General features: G+C 35.9%; 2 protein-coding genes and 1 pseudogene across 2 annotated transcripts; 2 read left to right on the plus strand and 1 right to left on the minus strand.

Moving 5' to 3' along the window:
• The first annotated feature begins 2699 nt into the window (after window positions 1-2699).
• Window positions 2700-3820, plus strand: CT83 (cancer/testis antigen 83). Its single transcript, XM_012476478.2, is given in 3 exon segments — window positions 2700-2772; window positions 3556-3618; window positions 3621-3820. Coding segments are annotated over 3 exon segments (336 nt in total).
• Window positions 3821-6549: 2729 nt separating this feature from the next.
• The window catches only part of LOC105733763 (sodium- and chloride-dependent neutral and basic amino acid transporter B(0+)-like), a 33930-nt pseudogene continuing 19369 nt past the window's right edge, over window positions 6550-21110 (minus strand).
• LOC105733600 (eukaryotic translation initiation factor 4E-like) lies at window positions 10460-11138 on the plus strand. The gene has a single exon (XM_064384661.1). The coding sequence runs from the start codon at window positions 10470-10472 to the stop codon at window positions 11121-11123; it is 654 nt and encodes a 217-aa protein (XP_064240731.1). The 5' UTR covers window positions 10460-10469; the 3' UTR covers window positions 11124-11138.

The following is a 21110-nucleotide window of genomic DNA, read 5'->3' on the forward strand; positions in this document are numbered from 1 at the left end:
TTGATTAATATCTGTCTCTTACACTAGCATGCACATTCCAGGTGGAGAAAGACTTTATTTTTGCTCATAATCAAATTCTTAAAATACAACACAGTGTCTAGTATGTGTTTAATAAATAGTATTTGAATTAATAAAATGTTAAGGTTTGTACTCATAACTAGGAAATGGTGTGATATAAGAAAAACAAAAATATAATTACTCCCCTTCCATATATATGAAAATGAGTGTTGTTTAGCAGAGTTACTGGGTTGCATTTGGATGATCACCTTGAGATTATGGTGGCTATTGTTTTTAAGTTCTGGGTCTTAGGTCAGTGTCACAGTGAATGGAGAAAAGTTCCCTTGTCCCCCTCACAGGGCGTGTGTGATGGCGGTGTGGCTCGCTTCTCTGGTGCCTTGTTGCACAAAACCCCTAGGCAGAGCAAGCAAATGGGCAAGTTGGGGGGCTTAACCTCATGGCAGCATCTAGGGGTGAATGTTTACAGCTCCTAAGGCCCTAGAGAGCACGTGTTACCATATGCTCTTTTAGTTTTGGTATCTATAGGCGGCTTGCGTTAAACAGCTCAGTTAGACCCTCTGCCTTATTGCAAGGACAGAGAATTTCCTGTATCCAGAGTTCTTGCCTTTGTGCACCAGAAAAACTGGATCACACATGGGCTTGGAGAATGAGCAAAAGGTTTTATTGAGTGGAAGTAGTTCTCAGCAGATGGAGGAGCCAAAGGGAGATGGAGTGGAAAGGTGGTTTTCCCCTAAAGTTGGGCCACTCAGCATCTGGGCTCCCCTCCAAACACCCCAAACAGATTCTGCATTGTTCCACCAGTCAATGGTCTGCCAGTTTTCCTATCAGTGCCTGTCAGTATGCTCTCACCCATCAACATTCTCTCAACATGCAGTGTCTTGTGGGTTCTGCTGGTGTGCTCCTCTGGACATCCAGCCACTTGTGTCTGTGCCTGCTAGGGTGTCCAGTATTTTTTATAGGCACAGCATGGGGACATGGAAGGCCAACGTTGTCTTGGGAAATAAACTATTTGCCAAGAAAACAGAAATGCCTGTGAGAACCTACATCCATGGGCACAGGCCTGGGGGGGTGGAGCCCTAGCCAGGGACCACACCCTTCCCTTTACAGCATTTCTCTGCCTGCTTTCTGTATCTATAGTCACATTTAACTAAATTTCTTGAACATTTCTAACTTGTCTAGTGCAATGATTCCTGTACGTGCTACCTCCCATTAATACAAATCCAACTACACTGTTCAATTCCTTTGCTGGAGAATATTAAACACCTGATGCTCACAAATCAGAGTGGAGGTGAAGATCATGTGGATAAGGATGGTATGGTGGAGTTTATCTCAGGGCCCAATCTCCACAGATTCAAGTCCTGCTTTTGCTAATAGTTTTAAATGAGTTTAACACCTGGATCTGTTTCCACATTTGCAAAAATAGACACAGTAGTAAAAATACCTTGGCTCTGGAGAACCAAACACCACATATTCTCACTTGTAAGTGTGAGCTGAATGATAAGAACACATGGACACATGGTAGGGGGTAACAAAACACACCATGACCTGTGAGGGGCAGGCAGGAATGAGTGAGGGGAGAGCATCAGGAAGAGCTGCTAATGGGTGCTGGGGTTAATACCTGGGTGATGGGTTGATCTATGCAGGAAACCACCACGGCACATGATTACCTGTGTAACAAACCTGCACATCCTGCACGTATATCCCAGAAGTTAAAATGAAAGTTGATAAATAATTTTTAAAAAAATGACATAAATGTGAAATTAAAAAAATAATATCTTTAGTATAAATTTGTTGTGAGGCTTATGTGTGAAAATGTCTCCAAAATTACTTATTAAACTGTAAAATGACACAAACGTACATAATTATGCCAATGTGACTAGGGTTGGAGTAAATTCTAAAATAGCAATGTGAGTGTGGAGTAAGTAGTTTCTGGCAAAGATGATTTGTGGGTAACTACTCTTTACAGTGCATTTCTGTCTTGTTTTTGAAGTAAATAAAGGAGTGTTTGCAGCAAAGACATATTTTTAGGATTTTTTTTTTTTTTTTTTTTGAGTCTCGCTCTGTCGCCAAGGTGGAGTGCAGTGACACAATCTCGGCTCACTGCAACCTCCGCCTCCTGGGTTTAAGCGATTTTCCTGCGTCAGCCTCCCAAGTAGCTGGGACTAGAGGTGTGTGCCACCACGCCTGGCTAATTTTTTGTAGTTTTTTTTAGTAGAGACAGGGTTTCACCATATTGGCCAGGCTGATCTCGAACGCCTGACCTCGTGATCCACCCGCCTTGGCCTCACAATGTGCTTGGATTACAGGCGTGAGTCACCGCGCCTGGTCAGTTTTTTATATACTCTATTTAACCAATATATATGGAGCCTGTACTTCTACCACATTTCAGCTTCCCAGAAATCCCAAACGTCCTCACTGTCTTTCACTCTCCTCTGTAAGGACCTGACACTGACCAGGTGGGCAGTTACTAAGTGCTGCCTGGTTTCCTGAAGGGGTGGTTGTTAGGTCATCTTATTGTGATGCAGCACCACCACGTGCGTGCCCAACTGTGACGTCTCCTGCCCTCTTCAGTATATAAAGCAGGACAACACAGACCATCCCACTTGTACGAGGCCCACTGATTCCTAAATACCAGCCTTGGGGGTCCAACCCGAGGAGAGAGAAGAGGCCGAAGAGGAGCCATGTGAATCATTTTACCTCTAGCGAGCGGCATTCCGTGTGCCTTGATGTTCGTCTTCTGGGAAAATCGCTTTCAGGTAATGGTGAATGTAAGAGAGATTTGAATTAGATGAAGGTAGATGAATATATGGACCGGGGAGTGTGTATGTAAGAGAGTAAAATATAGTAAAGTGAGCGGTAAAGGGATATCTTTCTTCTCTTCCGCTGGAAGGAGCCCCAGACTTTTACCCCTTACTCCCGCAATTCCTGTATTCTAACCAGTGATTTGACAATTGTGGTCTCTTCGAAAAATCCCCAAGTCCCTAAGTTATGTGGTCAGCTTTTCACTCATTAGAGAGTAATGTGCAGCTGTAAGTGCCTATTCCCCACCACTATCTCCCACTTTAAGAATCTGTACCTTCTCTCTTCTCTTGCTTCTCCTCCCCGACGTGTCTGTTTGCTAATCTCACCATCTTTATTTTATGCGCACTTTTGGGCATTCACAAATAATTCAAGTGTGAATGTGGATTTCTTGATGTTAAAGTCACAAGTGAAGTGCTTTTAGGTAAGAGTCAAAGACAGGGTTTATATATTTACCTACTGGACTGCTCAGGAAATGTACAGAAAGATATGGAACATTAACACGAAAGGCTACTTTCATATATATTTTTTCTCAGTCTGGTTTTAGAATAATATATTTTTGAATTAATGTAGTAATTCAATACATTTTTAGTCTCTATCTCTTAGGGGAAATCAGTTTATTTTGGTAACCAAAATTAGCCAAGTTGTTCGATAGTTTGGAAAATGCTTAATTCGATAAACTGCATATGTATAATTCCCTTCCTTTATGGAGAAACACTGACGGAATATCAACTGGTGAAATGTCAACTGGCGAAATGTCGTCATATTCAACTGCTTTTGCACTAGTAAGACCCTCTTCTACTAGGTTAACAGCAACACAGACAACCATCTTTCAGTCAACAACCTCTCTCGGGATATTTTAAATACTTTCCCAAACTCCATAGCCATGCAGAAACGAATATTGGTAAACCTCAGTATGGTAGAATACGAACTGGCTGAACTGGAACATATCCTGGTTTCCAAGGGTGTAAGAGGTGCATCAGCTAACCGGAAATCCACCTAAAAGCATACAGGATGTAATGCATGTGGTGGAAATCCTTAAAGACACTGAGTAGACTCATTTGATCGTGTGTTGTTACTAAATGTTTTTTTTTTTTTTTTTTTTTTTTTGAGACGGAGTTTCGCTCTTGTTACCCAGGCTGGAGTGCAATGGTGCGATCTCGGCTCACCGCAAACTCCGTCTCCTGGGTTCAGGCAATTCTCCTGCCTCAGCCTCCTGAGTAGCTGGGATTACAGGCACGCCCCACCATGCCTAGCTAATTTTTTGTGTTTTTAGTAGAGACGGGGTTTTACCATGTTGACCAGGATGGTCTCGATCTCTTGATCTCATGATCCACCCGCCTCGGCCTCCCAAAGTGCTGGGATTACAGGCATGAGCCACCGTGCCCGGCCCCTAAATGACTTATTTTTTAAGAGAGAGGGGATGACATGTCAGATACAAAAAATCCAGATGGTTACCAAGTTTCTTACTTATACTTTAAGTAATTGATTACATATGGCTAAAATATATTTATTGGAGAAGGAATAAAAGCACAATAGAGAAACAAAAACAGTTCAAAAGTTTCTTAACAATAAATAAGCTACAGTAAACAGATTCTAGTTGAGATATAGTGATTTTACCTTCACTCAACTGTGAAAAACAGTTGTCATTAATGGTTTACAATACAATATCATAAATTGCCTCCAAGTTTGCATTAAAGTAAGTGGGATTTGATGGAAATGTTTTCCATTATGTAGAATGGTGTTTCTTGCCATTGTTGAATCTGGGTATAATAATAAAAACTATCACTGAGCACCCTACAATATGCCAAGTACTCTGTTAATATCTGTGCTTTACACATTTGTGAAGATAGTGACAAAAACTTTTAAGTATTCTTTGTGGTCAGCTTTTGAAAGGGATTTCTTTCCTTAACACTTTTCCCAATTAGATATTCTTTCATTTAAAATGCCCAGATCTTCCCTGAATTGCAAAAGTCACCTATGGAAAATTGCACACCTTAAATAGTACCAAAATGTGGTTGTGGAATGCATGAAAGATAATGTGGATTAAAGTTAAGGAAAAGTATTTCTAACCTCTAGTTAGCCATCTATTTAAAATATTATTTTATAAAATCTGGTATAACTAAGGAATTAACAATCTCTTAAAGTTTACTAAGCAGCATTTGACCTGCCTTCAAAGGAAACCTTCGAATGAGCAATTTCATCTTATACATATGTACATAACTTACTGGAGTAATTCAATTAGAGGCCTACCTATTAACCTACTTTCATGTTCCCTCCCCCTAGATAAATTACCAGTATAAATTAAAGAAACCCCTTAATTTATTACTCCTTTCATCTTTGATTACAAGAAAGAGAAAACAATTTAAAATATGTAAGAAAAATTATTCCTTCTATCGTCACTCACTTTCCAAGCACAAAATGTCAGCAGTAGTGCATGTGGTACTTAAACTTCTTTAGGTCACAGGTTTCTTTGATATTCTGAAGAAAACCATGGACTCTATCCCTAGAAAAATGCATGTAGACATACACACAGAAAATATTCCATATAATTTCAGTTTTATAAGTTCCCTGAACCCTTTTTTAAGAAACTTAAGAATTGATGAAAGTTCTCTATATATGTAGGCAGTGTTTATCATCATAGGTTGTGATGCTTAAACCAATTGTCGTCAGTATATAATATATAAAAAATATAAAGCTCTTAGTAATATATTTATTTATTTTTTGTAAGGAAACTAGGACATAGGACTTTCTAATTTGACTTTTCTCATTCTTGACAAGTTTGACAAGTTTATCTTCTAATAGTATGTAAGCAAGTTATCACCTGTAAGTAATAACTTATTCATCTAAGACAAAAGCACTCTGTCAGGTATCACAATCATAAAATGCTAGATTTGATTAAAGCCATTTTCTCATTAATATTTCAGTCCATATGCTGTTTGAAATAAAACGTGTATTTCGGAGGGTGTAATGAACAACTCTTAATTGTGTGAAACCCAGTAGAAATTAAATGGGTCATAGTTTTGTTCCAAATAACCCACAGAAGAAAGATTGTATATGGGAGAAGTACTAGAAATTTCATTTTCTAAATTTCTTACTGGCCATAGGATCCTTATTTTTCTCTTATGTCACTCTTCATAAAGAACGTTAGCTACTAAGTTCACACAGAAAACATGAACTGTAACAAATGCATGACTTTTAAAACATATTTAGATAAAAATATTAAGCTACAATCCTCTTACAGTATTCATAATACATTTGTCCATATATGTATCACATTTCTAATTAAATGAGGCCTTAAGTTTTAACGCTTTCTTTTAAGTGTACTGATTTATATTCCCCACAGATTTGTGGAAAAGAAAGATTGTAGATTAAGAAAATACAAGTAAATAATATTTTGAAAACTTGTGTAATGGAAAATGTAACTTTTCTAAGTAATTAGCTAAAAAAAGCCTTCAATGTATTAGACATGATACTATTTATAAAAATATAATTATGATATGGAGACTGTTATTTGTATATGTCTGTTTTACAGATAGATAATCCAAAAAGAAATATACTAAGCACACGACTGAGCACTAAGAAATTCACATTTTTATATTGCATTCCTGCTTGAATGTGAAAAGAATCATACTATCATGGATATAGTATGTACATTTCCCTACTCATTTAACATACAAATAAAAGTTTCCCCCATTCTTAAAAATATCACATTTTTTTTTCAATGAGATTTCATTCTGGTTTTCTGCTGCCACTAACAGTAGGTATTTCATTGTCAGACTCTTTTTGGAATCTGTCATGCCTTTATATCTCTCCCCACAATGTTGTTCCAGATATGGCCCCCAGTTAGAAGCTGCTCTGCAGCAACTTACAAGGCACCGAAATGCCAAAAAGAAAAAAAAAAAAGAAAAGAAAACTTCTTGTGATAGAATTTAAGTGCTATGATCTGTAAACAAGTAAATATTAAACTGTACTTTAAATTTTTTTTCTTTACTAACAATAAGAACCATAGAAAGGTAAAAAGTACTCATCTGAATACTTATTAATGTACAGTTTACCAAGAAAAAAATATAATCAAATGTAACTAGTTGTTAATAGAAGTATATTAACTACTAAACCAAAATAACTGAGTATGTAAATGAATTCAAAACAAGATATGTGAACCCATTACAGTAACAGCGTGACTACTCTGTACCTTCACTGACTTCTCAGATATTTCTATGCTGGCCTTAGGATGAGTGTGAGGTAAGGATCTAAATCAGTGTGTACCTGGAATATGTTTCAAGAACAAAGGAAAAAAAGTTCCAGGACAAAACCATTGATTTGGATCCATTGTTGTGAGGACTTGCTAATTTACTTAAATCTAAGACTCCTGAACCTACTTTCTCATTTTCATACTGAGATATCATAATAAACTTTATCCCCCTAGACCTCCATGGAAGAAAGATGACTCAGGGTCTAGAGCGGGTTCCAGATATTTACCAGACTTAATGCAGCATAAAAACACTAGTAGGATGTATATTCTAACCAGATAAGGTTTCAAAAGTAGTGATTATGGATATAAAGCAAACAGGTCATTTGCTTTGTGACATCTTCAGGGACAACTCAGCACAGGTATAGATGTCATAGCTGTCATATGCTAAGCACTGTAGTAAGGCCTGAGGATACAGCAACAAGTAAGACCAGACTTCTCCCACAAAGAGCTTATAGTCTAGTATAGAGAAACACAGAAAATATATAAAGAATATGATAGGAAAGAACAAGTAGCATGTGTCTTTATTCTTGATATAACACCACCTCAGTGCTCACAACCTGGAACAAAACCATACAATGAGAGAGAGAGGAGGAAGAAATCTATGCGCTTAACCTACAAAATCTCTGGTGATGACAGTTATATTGTTGCTATTACATGGCATAATGGTCTATTATCTAGTAGGAAAATATAGCCTGCTAAATCCTACTTAAGTTGATCCACTTTAAACTGAGTAACTGTATAAAATGTCTATTGAAAATTCTTTCCCTTTTGACTTAGATTCTGCCTTAAATCAGTTTTTGCATTTTTGGTAACAAACCTACTACATATGATTCTAACCTGATAAATAGTTGCTCTCTAATGGCTCTTAATACACCCTTGAAATTGCCTATTTCAGTTTTTATCAGACTCTTACTAGAGCAAAACTTCCTTCTGTAGCAGGCCTCTTATTATTTATTATGAGGTCTGTTTTTAAATACTTAATTTGAACACCTCTAACATATTGGTAGTTAGTTCATATAAAAGTTTTTAGAGATTTGAACATAAGTTCATTTCTTGATAAAGACAGTCCGTAAGTTGGCAAAAGAGATTGGGAGAGACAAGTGGAAGGCTTGATATTCAGAACATTATTAAGGTTGATAGGTTGAGAGAATGATAAAAACTTAAAACCAGGACTTCCATTCTGTTATGACCTCCATGGTAGTCTATCAGCTTGACCAGAGCGGAGTCATTCATTTAGTACAAGCGGCTGGAGATTTAACCTGCCAGTACTATATATTTGGTGTATAATACAAGGAAGAAACTTTATCCTTGAATTTGAGGGTGATGGGGTGGCTCAGGAAAGTGTGGCGTCAGATTTCTACATGATAATGAACTAAAAAATGCTGCTTTTCAGAGGAAGATAAAGACTCTTCTTTTAAGAGGGGGTTATCTCCTAAGTAAGTAAAAGAAAGAACTAGCTACTGTCTCTTTTAAAAAACACATACAAAACAAAACAAGTCTTAGTTTTCAGTGCAACATTAAAAAAAAATATGCTGCAATCTAATAATTAAAAGGAATTTTAACTGTATTATGAAACACATTACACTTTTTAAGTTAGATAATCAGTTTCAAAAGGACTATTCAGGTTATTTAACTTTGTTTTTAAATAGCTGCTTCAGAAAAGAATGTCTTTTTTAAATTAAAATGTTTCATCACTTGTTAAAATGTATTTTGGATATGAGTTTGGTAAAGTATTATTTTACCTGCTGTTGTACTACCACACACCACTGACTTTTAGTTTCCTAAAAAGAAAAAAAGTTGCCTTTTTACTGGAAAGGCTTTGTGTATTGCAATTTTTCTGTTTGAGAAAATCTAAGGATTTACTGTGGTTAGTCTTACAGAAGAAACGTGGATTTGATAAACTAGTGCCTATGATTTTAACTTATGTTTGATATACAGTAGTAAGGGTTTTATGAATGTCCATTATTTTGTGCCAACAGCCCAGAATTGTCACTTATATGTAAGCAGAAAACAATGAGCTCTGCTTCCAAAGTTATTTAATTTTCTCAGTGTTTGAATGTTATTTTTTTGTAAGTGTGTTAATAAAAGTATAAAGAATTGGGAAAAACATAAATATTCTAAACTAAAGCATTTGCTAGATCATTTTTCTATAAAATTTGTTTGTATAATATAAAACACTCTCTGAAGAGTTGTCTGTTTTTCAGTTTCTTATCCTGGAAATCACATTTTGTAAAACTGGGACCATTCATAATTGTCAGATATTTTTAAAAATTATCTCAATACATCACCTTTATAAAAAAAGTTTTCTGAAAGAAAATTAGATACATATATGGCCCCAGATGTTTGTATCCCTCTAGAATGAGCTAGACTATGTATGTTTAAATTAACTTTTTTTATTTTTTGAGAGTTTCATTCCGTCGCCAGGCGCCAGGCTGGAGTGCAGTGGCGAGATCGAGATCTCGGCTCACTGCAGCCTCCGCCTCCTGGGTTCAAGCAATTCTCCTGCCTCAGCCTACTGAGTAGCTGGGATTACAGGTACACGCCACCACACCCAGCTAATTTTTGTATTTTTAGTAGATACAGAGTTTCACCATGTTGGCCAGAATGGTCTCGATCTCTTGACCTTGTGATCCGCCCACCTCAGCCTCCCAAAGTGCTGGGATTACAGGCATGAGCCACTGCCCCCGGCCTGTTTAAATTAACTTTTTATTGAATGCACAGGTGTCCATTTTTGATGTTATGCATGGTCCTTTTAGATCACATGATGTTTGATTTGCAAACATTTCTATAGTCTAACTTGAATATGTGGTTGCCTGCTTAATAAACAGCCTGACCATAAAAATAAAAAGAACATAATGCCATGTATACCATGTTATGCACTAGTAACAGATGGTTGTCAGGTATAGAAGAAGAAGCCAAGAAGGAGTAATTAATTTCATCTCATATATTCTCATATGATATCATGTGAGTAAATTAGTCTTCGCTTTAGTCATAAGTACTTTGTATAAAGTATAAAAAATTTTAATGCACTCACTTGAAAGATGTTTCTTTAGCCTGAATTATTTTTATGATAGCCATAATTGGAATTGAAATAATGCAGAAAATAATTATGCGCCAGCATAGAGCAACTCCCCAGTCAGGATATGGAATTGTGCCATAATCAGGTCTATGAAATTGTATTAGTTACCAGACAAATATTACCTGTGAAAGTAAAATATACAAAGACAAAGCTAAAAATTCTACTTTATTGCACTAATGATTATCAATTTGATTCTGTTCCTTAGATGTGATTTATCAAAAATAATTAAAATGAAAACACATTCAAGCAATTGAGATAATCAGGTAACAAGCCAGAAGATAAACAATATAAAAAGAACTTAAATAAGATCGATCTAAGATGGCGACTGTCGAACCGGAAACCACCCCTACTCCTAATCCCCCGGCTACAGAAGAGGAAAAACCAGAATCTAATCAGGAGGTCGCTAATCCAGAACACTATATTAAACATCCTCTGCAGAACAGATGGGCACTCTGGTTTTTAAAAAATGATAAAAGCAAAACTTGGCAAGCAAACCTACAACAGATCTCTAAGTTTGATACCATTGAAGACTTTTGGGCTCTGTACAACCATATGCAGTTGTCTAGTAATTTAATGCCTGGCTGTGACTACTCACTTTTTAAGGATGGTATTGAGCCTATGTGGGAAGATGAGAAAAACAAACGGGGAGGACGATGGCTAATTACATTGAACAAACAGAAGAGACGAAGTGACCTCGATCGCTTTTGGCTAGAGACACTGCTGTGCCTTATTGGAGAATCTTTTGATGACTACAGTGACGATGTATGTGGCGCTGTTGTTAATGTTAGAGCTAAAGGAGATAAGATAGCAATATGGACTACTGAATGTGAAAACAGAGAAGCTGTTACACATATAGGGAGGGTATACAAGGAAAGGTTAGGACTTCCTCCAAAGATAGTGATTGGTTATCAGTCCCACGCAGACACAGGTAGTAAGAGGGTCTCCACTACTAAAAATAGGTTTGTTGTTTAAGAAGACACCTTCTGAGTATTCTCATAGGAGGCTGCGTCAAGCAATGGAGATTTGGGAGCTGAACCAAAGCCACTTCCAAAAGCAGAGTGGACTGCATTTAAATTTGATTTCCATGTAAATGTTGCTAAATATAAGATAAGTCTCATTTGCCTTTGTTTTGTGCTTCTGTGTTCATATATATATATATACACACACACATATATTTTTGGCTAGAGTGTCCCCTATCCCAATCAAAGAATTACAGTACACATCCCCAGAATCCATAAATGTGTTCCTGGCCCACTCTGTAATAGTTCAGTAGAATTACCATTAATTACATACACATTTTACCTATCCACAATATTCAGAAAACAACTTGGCATTTCCCTACTTTACAGGAAAAAAATTCTGTTGATGTTCTATTGTATGCAGGAGCATATTTTGCTGGTTTGAAATATTATGATGCATACAGTTTTCTAGCAATTTTCTTTGTTTCTTTTTACAGCATTGTCTTTGCTGTACTCTTGCTGATGGCTGCTAGATTTTGATTTATTTGTTTCCCTACTTGATAATATTAGTGATTCTGATTTCAGTTTTTCATTTGTTTTGCTTTTGTTTTTTTCCTCATGTAACATTGGTGAAGGATCTAGGAATATGACACAGAGGTGGAATAAACATTAATTTTGTGTAAAAAAAAAAAAAGAACTTAAATAAATAAATTTTATTTTTACATTGAATACATTTTTCCAAAATTAATACCATCATATATTTATAAATTCAAATACTTGTTCAACATGTATTTCAATAAAATACTAGAGCATATATCAGATTGAAAGTAAAATAATATCTGAAATATCCTGTTATTCAGCTTTTCTCTTCAATTTATGATAGCATGATTTTATTCTATGCCATAAGCTAACCAGCATATAGATTAATACAATGAGAATGTGAAGTATGTTTTAATGGCCATGCTTTTCTCCTTGCTTAGGAACTGCTTCTATTGTTTCCCACTGCATGAAGCTCCCCTTTTAGCACATCAAATACACACATGCATTTTCACACACTATTGGTGCATATTTACCAAAGCACATTTCACTTTCAGCCTCTTACAGAGGGAAAAAGAAAAAACCTCAGTATATATTTAGGTAATACAGTAAAATCTGAATCTTAAAGTTTAAAACACTTTAAGGCCACGTTAAAATAGACCTACTAGAAATGTTGAAATATTAAAACTAATTATTTAGAAATCAGTAAAGCAAAACAAAACAAAACCCAAAAATTATCTAGGAGTTTCCTTAAATTTAGCTGTTTTTGTTTTACTAAAATCAGTGAGAAAACAATAGATTGTAAGAATCTTTATATATAGATCTATAAGTTTAATTTTAAAATGATTTTAATCCATTTTCATGCTTCTGATAAAGACATATCTGAGACTGGGAAGTAAAGAGGTTTAATTGGACTTACAGTTCCATAAGGCTGTGGAGGCCTCAGAATCATGGCAGGACATGAAAGGCACTTCTTACATGGCAGTGGCAAAAGAAAATGAGGAACATGCAAATTCAGAAACCCCTGATAAAACCATCAGATCTCGTGAGACTTATTCACTACCACAAGAACAGTATGTGGGAAACTGCACCCATGATTCAAACTGTCTCCTACTGGGTTCCTCCCACAACATGTGGGAATTATAGGAGTACAATTCAAGATGAGATTTGAGTGGGGTCAAAGAGCCAAACAATAGCATTCCTCCCATGGCCCCTCCAAATCTCATGTCCTCACATTTCAAAACTAATCATGCCTTCCCAACAGTCCCCCAAAGTCTTAACTCATTTGAGCATTAACTCAAAAGACAACAGTCCAAAGCCTCATCTGAGACAAGGCAAGTCCCTTCCACCTATGAGCCTGTAAAATCAAAAGCAAGCTAATTACTTCCTAGATACAATGGAGGTACAGATACTGGGTAAACACAGCCATTCCAAATGGGAGAAATTGGCCAAACAGGGATACAGGGCCCATGTAAGTCCAAAATCCAATGGGGCAGTCAAATTCCAAAGCTTCAAAATGCTCTCCTTTGACCCCATGTCTCACCTCCAGGTCGTGGTGATGCAAGAGGTAGGTTCCCATAGTCTTGGGCAGCTCTGCCCCTGTGGTTTTGCAGTGTATAGCCTCCTTCCTGGCTGCTTTCACTGGCTGATGTTGAGGGTCTGTGGCTTTTTCAGGCATGCTGCAAGTTGTCGGTGGATCTACCATTCTGGAGTACTGTGGCCCTCTTCTCACAGCTCCACTAGGTGGTGCCCCAGTAAGGACTCTGTGTGGAGGCTCCAACACCACATTCCCCTTCCATATTGCCCTAGCAGAGGTTCTCCATGAGGGCCCTGATCTTGCAGCAAACTTTTGCCTGGACATGCAGGCATTTCCATACTTCTGAAATGTAGGTGGAGGTTCTCAAACCTTAATTTTTGACTTCTCTGCACCTGCAGGCTCAACACTATGTGGAAGCCTCCAAGGTTTGGGGCTTGGACCTCTGAAACCCTGGGCTGAGGTATATGTTGGCCCCTTTTAGCAATGGCTGGAGCAGGTGGGACAAAGGGCACTAAGTCCCAAGCTGCACACAACACAGGGAGCCTGGGCCCGGCCCATGAAACCAGTTTTTATTTTGCCTTAGGCTTCCAGGTCTGTGGTGGGAGGGGCTGCCATGAAGACCTATGACATGCCTTATAGACATTTTCCCCATTTTCTTGTGGATTAACATTAAGATCCTTGTTACTTATGCAAATTTCTGCAGCCAGGTTGAAATGGGTTTTTATTTTGTACTGCATCATCAGGCTGCAAATTTTCTGAATTTTTATGCTGTTTCTATTTTAAAATGGAATGCTTTTTAACAGTACCTAAATCACCTTTTGAATGCTTTGCTGCTTAGAAGTTTCTTCTGCCAGGTACCCTAAATCAACTCTCTCAAGTTCAAAGTTCAACAAATCTCTAGGGCAGAGGCAAAATGCTACCATCTTTGCTCCAGTTCCCAAAAAGGTCCTCATCTACATCTGAGACCACCTCAGCCTGGACCTTATTATTTATATTACTAACAGCATTTTTGTCAAAGCCATTCAACAACTCTCTAGGAGGTTTCAAACTTTCCCACATTTTCCTGTCTTCTTCTGAGCCTTCCAAACTGTTCCAATCACTGCCTGATACCTAGATCTAAAGTCACGTCCATATTTTCAGGTGTCGTTTCAGCAATGCTGAAATTGATACCAGAGTGGGTCTACTGGTATCAATTTAGTATATTAGTTCATTTTCACACTGTGGGTAAAGACATATGTGAGACTAATATGAAAATGAGGTTTAATTGGACTTAAATTTCCACATGGTTGTGGAGGCCTCAGAATAATGGTGGGAGGTGAAAGGCACTTCTTACATGGCAGTGGCAAGAGAAAAGGAGGAAGATGATAAAACCATAAGATCTCATGAGACTTATTCACTACCATAAGAATGGTATGGGGGAAACTGCCCCCATGATTCAAATTATTTCCTACCAGGTCTCTCCCACAACACATGGGAATTATGGGAGTACAATTTAAGATGAGATTTGGGAGGGGACAGAGAGCCAAATCATATCAAAAATTAGATGACTTACCTCCATTAATTTAATTACAGAAATTTAAATGTATTTTATAATTACATAAATGTACATAACTACAAGAGAATGGATAAGGGATAGTGGAGTCATACACATGACTTTACAGAAAATAGATGGCAATATAGATCATTTTAATGTAACACTTTTGCATTTAAATTTAATTCAGGTGTCAAACCCATATAATCATTGAGTATTAGCTTCTTAAGAGGTCCAGCTAGACCTTCTAAGTTGACAAAGTGGGATAATTTTATTATGGAGACTTGTCAAATAAAAATATTTAACAGCATTTTCAAAGTCATTTAGCAAAGATACGGAGTATCCAAATATTTTATTTCAGCATATCTAGTTTCAAACTGCTCACTTTTTGAAATTGATCTCATAATGTTAAAAAATGTAATCCTCTCTACAAATGTGACACTTTAGATTTGAGGCAAATCCTGGATAGAATTACTTAATGGCCTTTTGTAGGAAAGCCTTTGAAGCATGAAGGCAATGAGAACCAAAACACATCTATGAAGCTTTGACACTGCCCCACCTCACAACCATTATTTCTAGTCCATAATCATTCTCCATACAGTGTCGTGTTTATTTTGGTGCTCAGCCATCTACTGTCCTAAAATATTATTTGAAGATTTTAAGTCTATATGTTATATCTCTCGAGTAAGACAACTATTGCTTTACCTCAGCTCCTAAATAGTACTAGTTATTGAATTTATTAACATAAATCATTGTCCCTATTGACACAGGTGAGTTTCGTTTACTACTTTCAGATGCCAAATACCTTCCTCATTAAGAAATAAAATAATTAAAATATGACTGTTGTTTCTCAGCATTCAGTATATTGAAACTAAATTCCTTGAAGGCAGGATCTGGGCCTTATGCATCTTTGTGTCAGAGAGGTTAGGAACATTATTGATGGGTTGATAACTTTTAAATCTGTATGAACATGTTTATTTTCTCAAATGGTAAATGTTTAAACTGATGGTCTCAAAATAATACTGCAAAGGCATTTTAATTTAGGCAACTTGGAGGCACCAGCCATAAATACTACAAAACTTGAAAATCATTCATTTAAAACGTTACTTTGCCTTCAATGTGAATTATTGTTTATTTTAGAATGTATATATTATTGATACCAAGTTCATGGTATATTATTACTTACAATCAAAAGGATAGGTGTAGTGACAAACCAGCAAGCTCTCCACCATAGCCAGAATATCCACCTCTTTGCTCCCATCATCATTTCTAGATTCTCAGTGAATCTATTCCCTGCTAAAGAAAACAAACAGTACATTGAGTGTTTACTAATGTTTTCTTCCAATAACCATTGTGACATCAATGATCTTTCTCTGTCTAAACATTTTTCTGTAGCACAACAATGAAGCATACACCTGTAACTTCATTTTCTTCATAATGTATTTTTTCCAGTATATTGTACTTTACTATTATAATAGTATAAAAAAAAGTATAATTATGTAAATATAATGAATATGAGTCAAACTAAACTATTTTAATAAAACTTGAAAATAATTTTATAGTCACTATTTACCATAAATTCAGATGATTCCTACTAGCTCCAGTATAGCTGCAATTAAAATGTCCCATCCAGCACAGCAGTGGTCAATCAGATGAACCCAGTAAATTCTAGCCTACCAAAAATATATTGATTACTTCTAAGTATAATTTGATTTGTTTGATTGATGAGGTATTCAAATTGAAGCTATTAATTTGATCTTGACATATGCTCCTTAGTTTCACTTCTGCTAAAATGTGTAAAGGAATGTTTCAGAAGTAAACCCAAATGTGGCTTTAAATGTATCAAAAATCTTTCATCTATACTGAGTCACTGGATAAAAAAATAAGCACTTAGAATAGTTGATTATCAGAATGATATGCTACGTCTGTATGTTCTGTAGTGGTTGCCAAGAAATGTAGCGTGTGTTTAAAGTCTGTAATCTTTTTGTAACTGAGATAACTGTTCATTATTGGGCCTCCTCATCTGCAAAGTAGACTTACTATAAAAGTAATAATAGAGAACAATGGGCTAAAACACACAGAAAATCTAGATCCAAATTAGACTTGGACTTGTAAGTAAGCATCCTCTTAAGCCTTCATGTCTTTCGTTAGGTTATAAAGTATGTTCCAACTAACAATTTGTCTATGAAAAAAAAGTTGTAGTATACTGGAGTTACACAGATGAGACCAAGGAGAAACAAAACCAAGCAGCAGCCCAAAGTTATGGGAACCCTCATTTTCTTCATTACTTTGGGAAATAAATCTTGAATCATTGTTGTGATCATTTCTTTAGAGAGGGAAAAATGACATGTTATGTATCAACTTATTTGTCATTACTGTTAATCACAGAATTCGACGTCTCTGAATCAAATTTACAAATGTATGTTGAGAAGAGACTCTGAACCCTGCTCCTTGATTTTAAAAACCCATAGGGTTATTTCTTTTGGCAGTCACCACTTGTTCTGATGAAAATCAAATGCAGTTCTATTTGTTGTTTTTAGTCTGCTTTATATGATTTTTCACTGATAGCAATCGTAAGGTAACAGTCCCCTGCGAGCTGAATTAGTCTAAAAGGAAGGATTCTAATAGGACTTTTAAATAAGGTAAATATTTGAATCAGCAGTGTGGAGACAGAAATAATTTTAGGTTTAGAAATAAATATGTCCATGAAATAGGGAACTGGCCAAGAGTAGAAAGATGTGTGAATGAAAATATCAGAAAAGATGTTTGTGATTTTCAAGGACTTTAAAAGTCAATCAGAAAACTCCGGGTTTTATCCTATAAACAGAGTAAACTATGAGAATGTTTTCTGTGAGAGAGGGGTAGGGTGAAATTTTTTTTCAGAATTTCTCTACTCATGTAACCTAGGTAAATCCCTATATGTGCACAGAACTATATGCAAGTTTGATCATTGCAGCAATGTGTGTAATTTGTTTTTTTAATTAAATAATTCTAATGCCCATTATTATGGTAACAAAGAGATTGTGATTTAACTAGATCTATATGCCTATGTATCAACTGGATTCATAGTTAATGGAAAAACAACTTTCAGAGTAATATGTATGCTATGAAACTTCACATTTATGTGAAATCTTAAAAATGTTTATGTTATTTATGAATACATGTAAAATATATATAAACATGGACAGAATAACATACACAATCCATGGTAACAGTTGCTTCTAGAGAAAAATGTGAACTGTATAAGGGAGATAAGACAGAGGACTTCAAATTCACCTGTAACAGTTTATTTTTTAAAATATCTGAAACAAATATGATAAAATATTAATGTGTATTCCTTTTGAGTGTCAAGTACTTTTCTGTATTTAAATTTAAGTTAAAACATCTTTCAGAAAGGTCATTCTGAAATTAACAGCTAGGAGGACAATGTGGGTAACAAAAGCCTGTTTTCAAGTAGAGGAAACACAAATGAAATGTAAGACGAAAATGGTAACACTGGCAATATTACCAACTGAGAATCGAGACCCAAATTTAAAAGCTTGAAAAAAAACCAGCCAAAACGGACCGCCTGGTAGTTTGACTAGAGCTTCTGGATAGGCAATGAATGCCAAATCAAAATGTACAAAAAATGTATGATATTTTAAATTAGTTACCAAGAATCTCCACGTATTTAAACATTTAAAAAATAAGATATTAGAAAAATGTCATCTTATTTGGCAACACAATCCATGACATAAATTCTTTACCAACTATTTCACTTTCCTTTTTAAAAACATTTGATTTGGTTAATTTGTTCTTTAAAGTTAGGGAGTTCACTAAGATTTCTTTAAAGCTGGACACTCAAAGTCACTTGACTCTCTTACCTTTATGATGTTCATGTGTTTTAAATATTCAGACTCAATACTGTAACTGTACATAAGATTTGTATATACATTGTCTTTCTCTTATAATGCATGGGAGGTGCCTAACATGATGCCTGAACCTTGTAGTTGTACAGTAAGTGGTTTAAATTAAGGACTAAACAAAATCTGGGAAAACATTCTATTTCCTTAAGCAATGTTTTCCTAATATACTCCTGTTTACACGGATAATCTAAGAATTATTATATTATTAAATTAAAGCAACCAAATTATATAAAGCTATGATGGTTAATACTGAGTGTCAACTTGACTGATTTGAAGGATATAAGTATTTATCCTGAGTATGTCTGAGGGTGTCACCAAAGGAGATTAACATTTGAGTCAGTGGGCTGGGGAAGGCAGATCCACCCTTCATCTGATGGGCACAATCTAATCAGCTGCCAGTGAATGTAAAGCAGACAGAAAAACATGAAAAGGCGAGACTGGCCTAGCCTCCCAGCCTACATCTTTCCCTGGTGTTGGATGTTTCCTGCCCTCAAACATCAGACTCCAAGTTTTTTAGTTTTGAAACTTGGACTGGCTCTCCTTGCTCCCCAAACTTGCAGACAGTCTATTGTGGGACCTTGTGATCATGTAAGTTAATTTGTTACTGTTATCCTTACAGCTACCGTTAACAGAGTTTGATAGCACACACACAAGTGCACTGCTTCTGTACTAGATAATACCTGGTTTTTGATGAGCAGATTGCCTTTGAAACCAGCTTAAGTTAATGCTTAAGAAACTCCCCTTTATATACATATATATACACACACACACACACACACACACACATATATATACACATATATATGTGCGTATATATACACTTTTTATACTTTATACACACACACACACACAAATATACTATTAGTTCTGTCCCTCTAGAGAACCCTAATGCAAAGATAAAATGAAAAAGAAAATGCAATACTCTAAATTATAACTGTTTTAAGTAAATTTCTATAAACTATATTAGAGTTTCATAAGTGAGATACATTGAATTAATGAAAGTTGATAATACATGGTATGATATACCTGATTTTACAACTTGACAAAATTCCTTTCCAGATATATGAGCCATTTGGCCCAATATAGAAAAAATAGCAAATCCAGCAAACACGCTAGTGAGACAGTTTGTAAAAAAAACTACCATGGCATCAGAGAAGTGGTTTAGAATACAGATGGTGAGGAATAAAAAAAATCTAAATGAAACAATTCTCAATGCCAACAAACCCAAAAAAGAAGGAGTTCTGTTGTGCTGTGTTGGAGAGTAGAGGGGTGAGAAGATTAAATTGCATGTTTCACAAGGAGCTTTAGGTTTCACTTTGATTTTTTAAAGGTATTAGAGACACTGAAACAGTCCAATATAAAAGCATCATATAAATTTTTCAAGGATGATTTCAAGGAAGTAAAAAACCCAGATATCTTGGCTTTTAAAATCCACTAAAGGAATATCAAACGTGCTTTCCAACTATGCTCAAAATCATGAGTTTTAAAGAAAACGGTGAATCTGCTTCTTAGGGAAAATGTTGCAATTGTAACAAGATAGTTTAATATAACAGACATAATTGAAACAATTGTACATTAGTTAATATTTATTAAAAAGTTTACTATTTCCAAGTGCATTAACATATTTTATCCTGTTCAATAACCTAACGTAGAGAAGGTGATGAACCCCAACTTTCATTTTATTTTTTATTCACCATCCAAAATAGTCTTCAAATGGGGAAGAGATTAACCAACAGGGATACAAAGATTGAGGGTCAAGATAAATGAAGAAACAGATTAAGATGGCCTAGGGACACATCAAAGTGTATTAAGCTACAAGACTATAATAATAAAATTCCATAGATCTGAAATGATTTTGGCTATGGAATGCTTAATCCATGTCATATTTATGTTTTAACTTAACAATTCACTAGGGAATATATGACAAATTTTGGGGATATTAAATTTTGAAGAAAATTAAAATGTATACTAGACCACTAACCTTTCAACAGTAGTCTCTAAAGCTACTATGAGTTTATCCAATAAATCACATAGTCCTAGTCATCAACTTGCAGGTATTTTTGAATGAAATATTATTTTTCAGATTAATAAGTCCAAAAGTTTGTTGGTCAAATAGAATTCATTTACATGAATAAAAACTGACTTTTAAAATTCTATTTCTGGCCTGGCGCAGTAGCTCAGCCTGTAATCCCAGGACTTTGAGAGACTGAGGAGGGTGGATAACCTGAGGTCAGGAGTTCGGGACCAGCCTGGCCAACATGATGAAACGCCGTCTCTACTAAAAATACAGAAATTATCCAGGCATGGTGGTGAGCCTGTAATTCCAGCTACTTGGGAGGCTGAGGTGGGAGAAATGCTTGAATCTGGGAGGCGGAGGCTGCAGTGAACTGAAATCGTGCCACTGCACTCCAGCCTAGGCAACAGAGAGAGACCTTGTCTCAAAAAAAAAAAAAATTCTATTTCTAAAACTTATCTCACTATCAATAAAAA

The sequence above is a fragment of the Aotus nancymaae genome, unplaced genomic scaffold, assembly GCF_030222135.1.
Source record: "Aotus nancymaae isolate 86718 unplaced genomic scaffold, 86718_ANA_hifiasm-v0.15.2.pri h1tg000004l, whole genome shotgun sequence".
NCBI lineage: Eukaryota > Metazoa > Chordata > Mammalia > Primates > Aotidae > Aotus > Aotus nancymaae.

Excerpts from the sequence above, each read along its gene's own strand:
- LOC105733600 (XM_064384661.1), top strand. The coding sequence starts at position 10,470 with ATGGCGACTGTCGAACCGGAAACCACCCCTACTCCTAATCCCCCGGCT.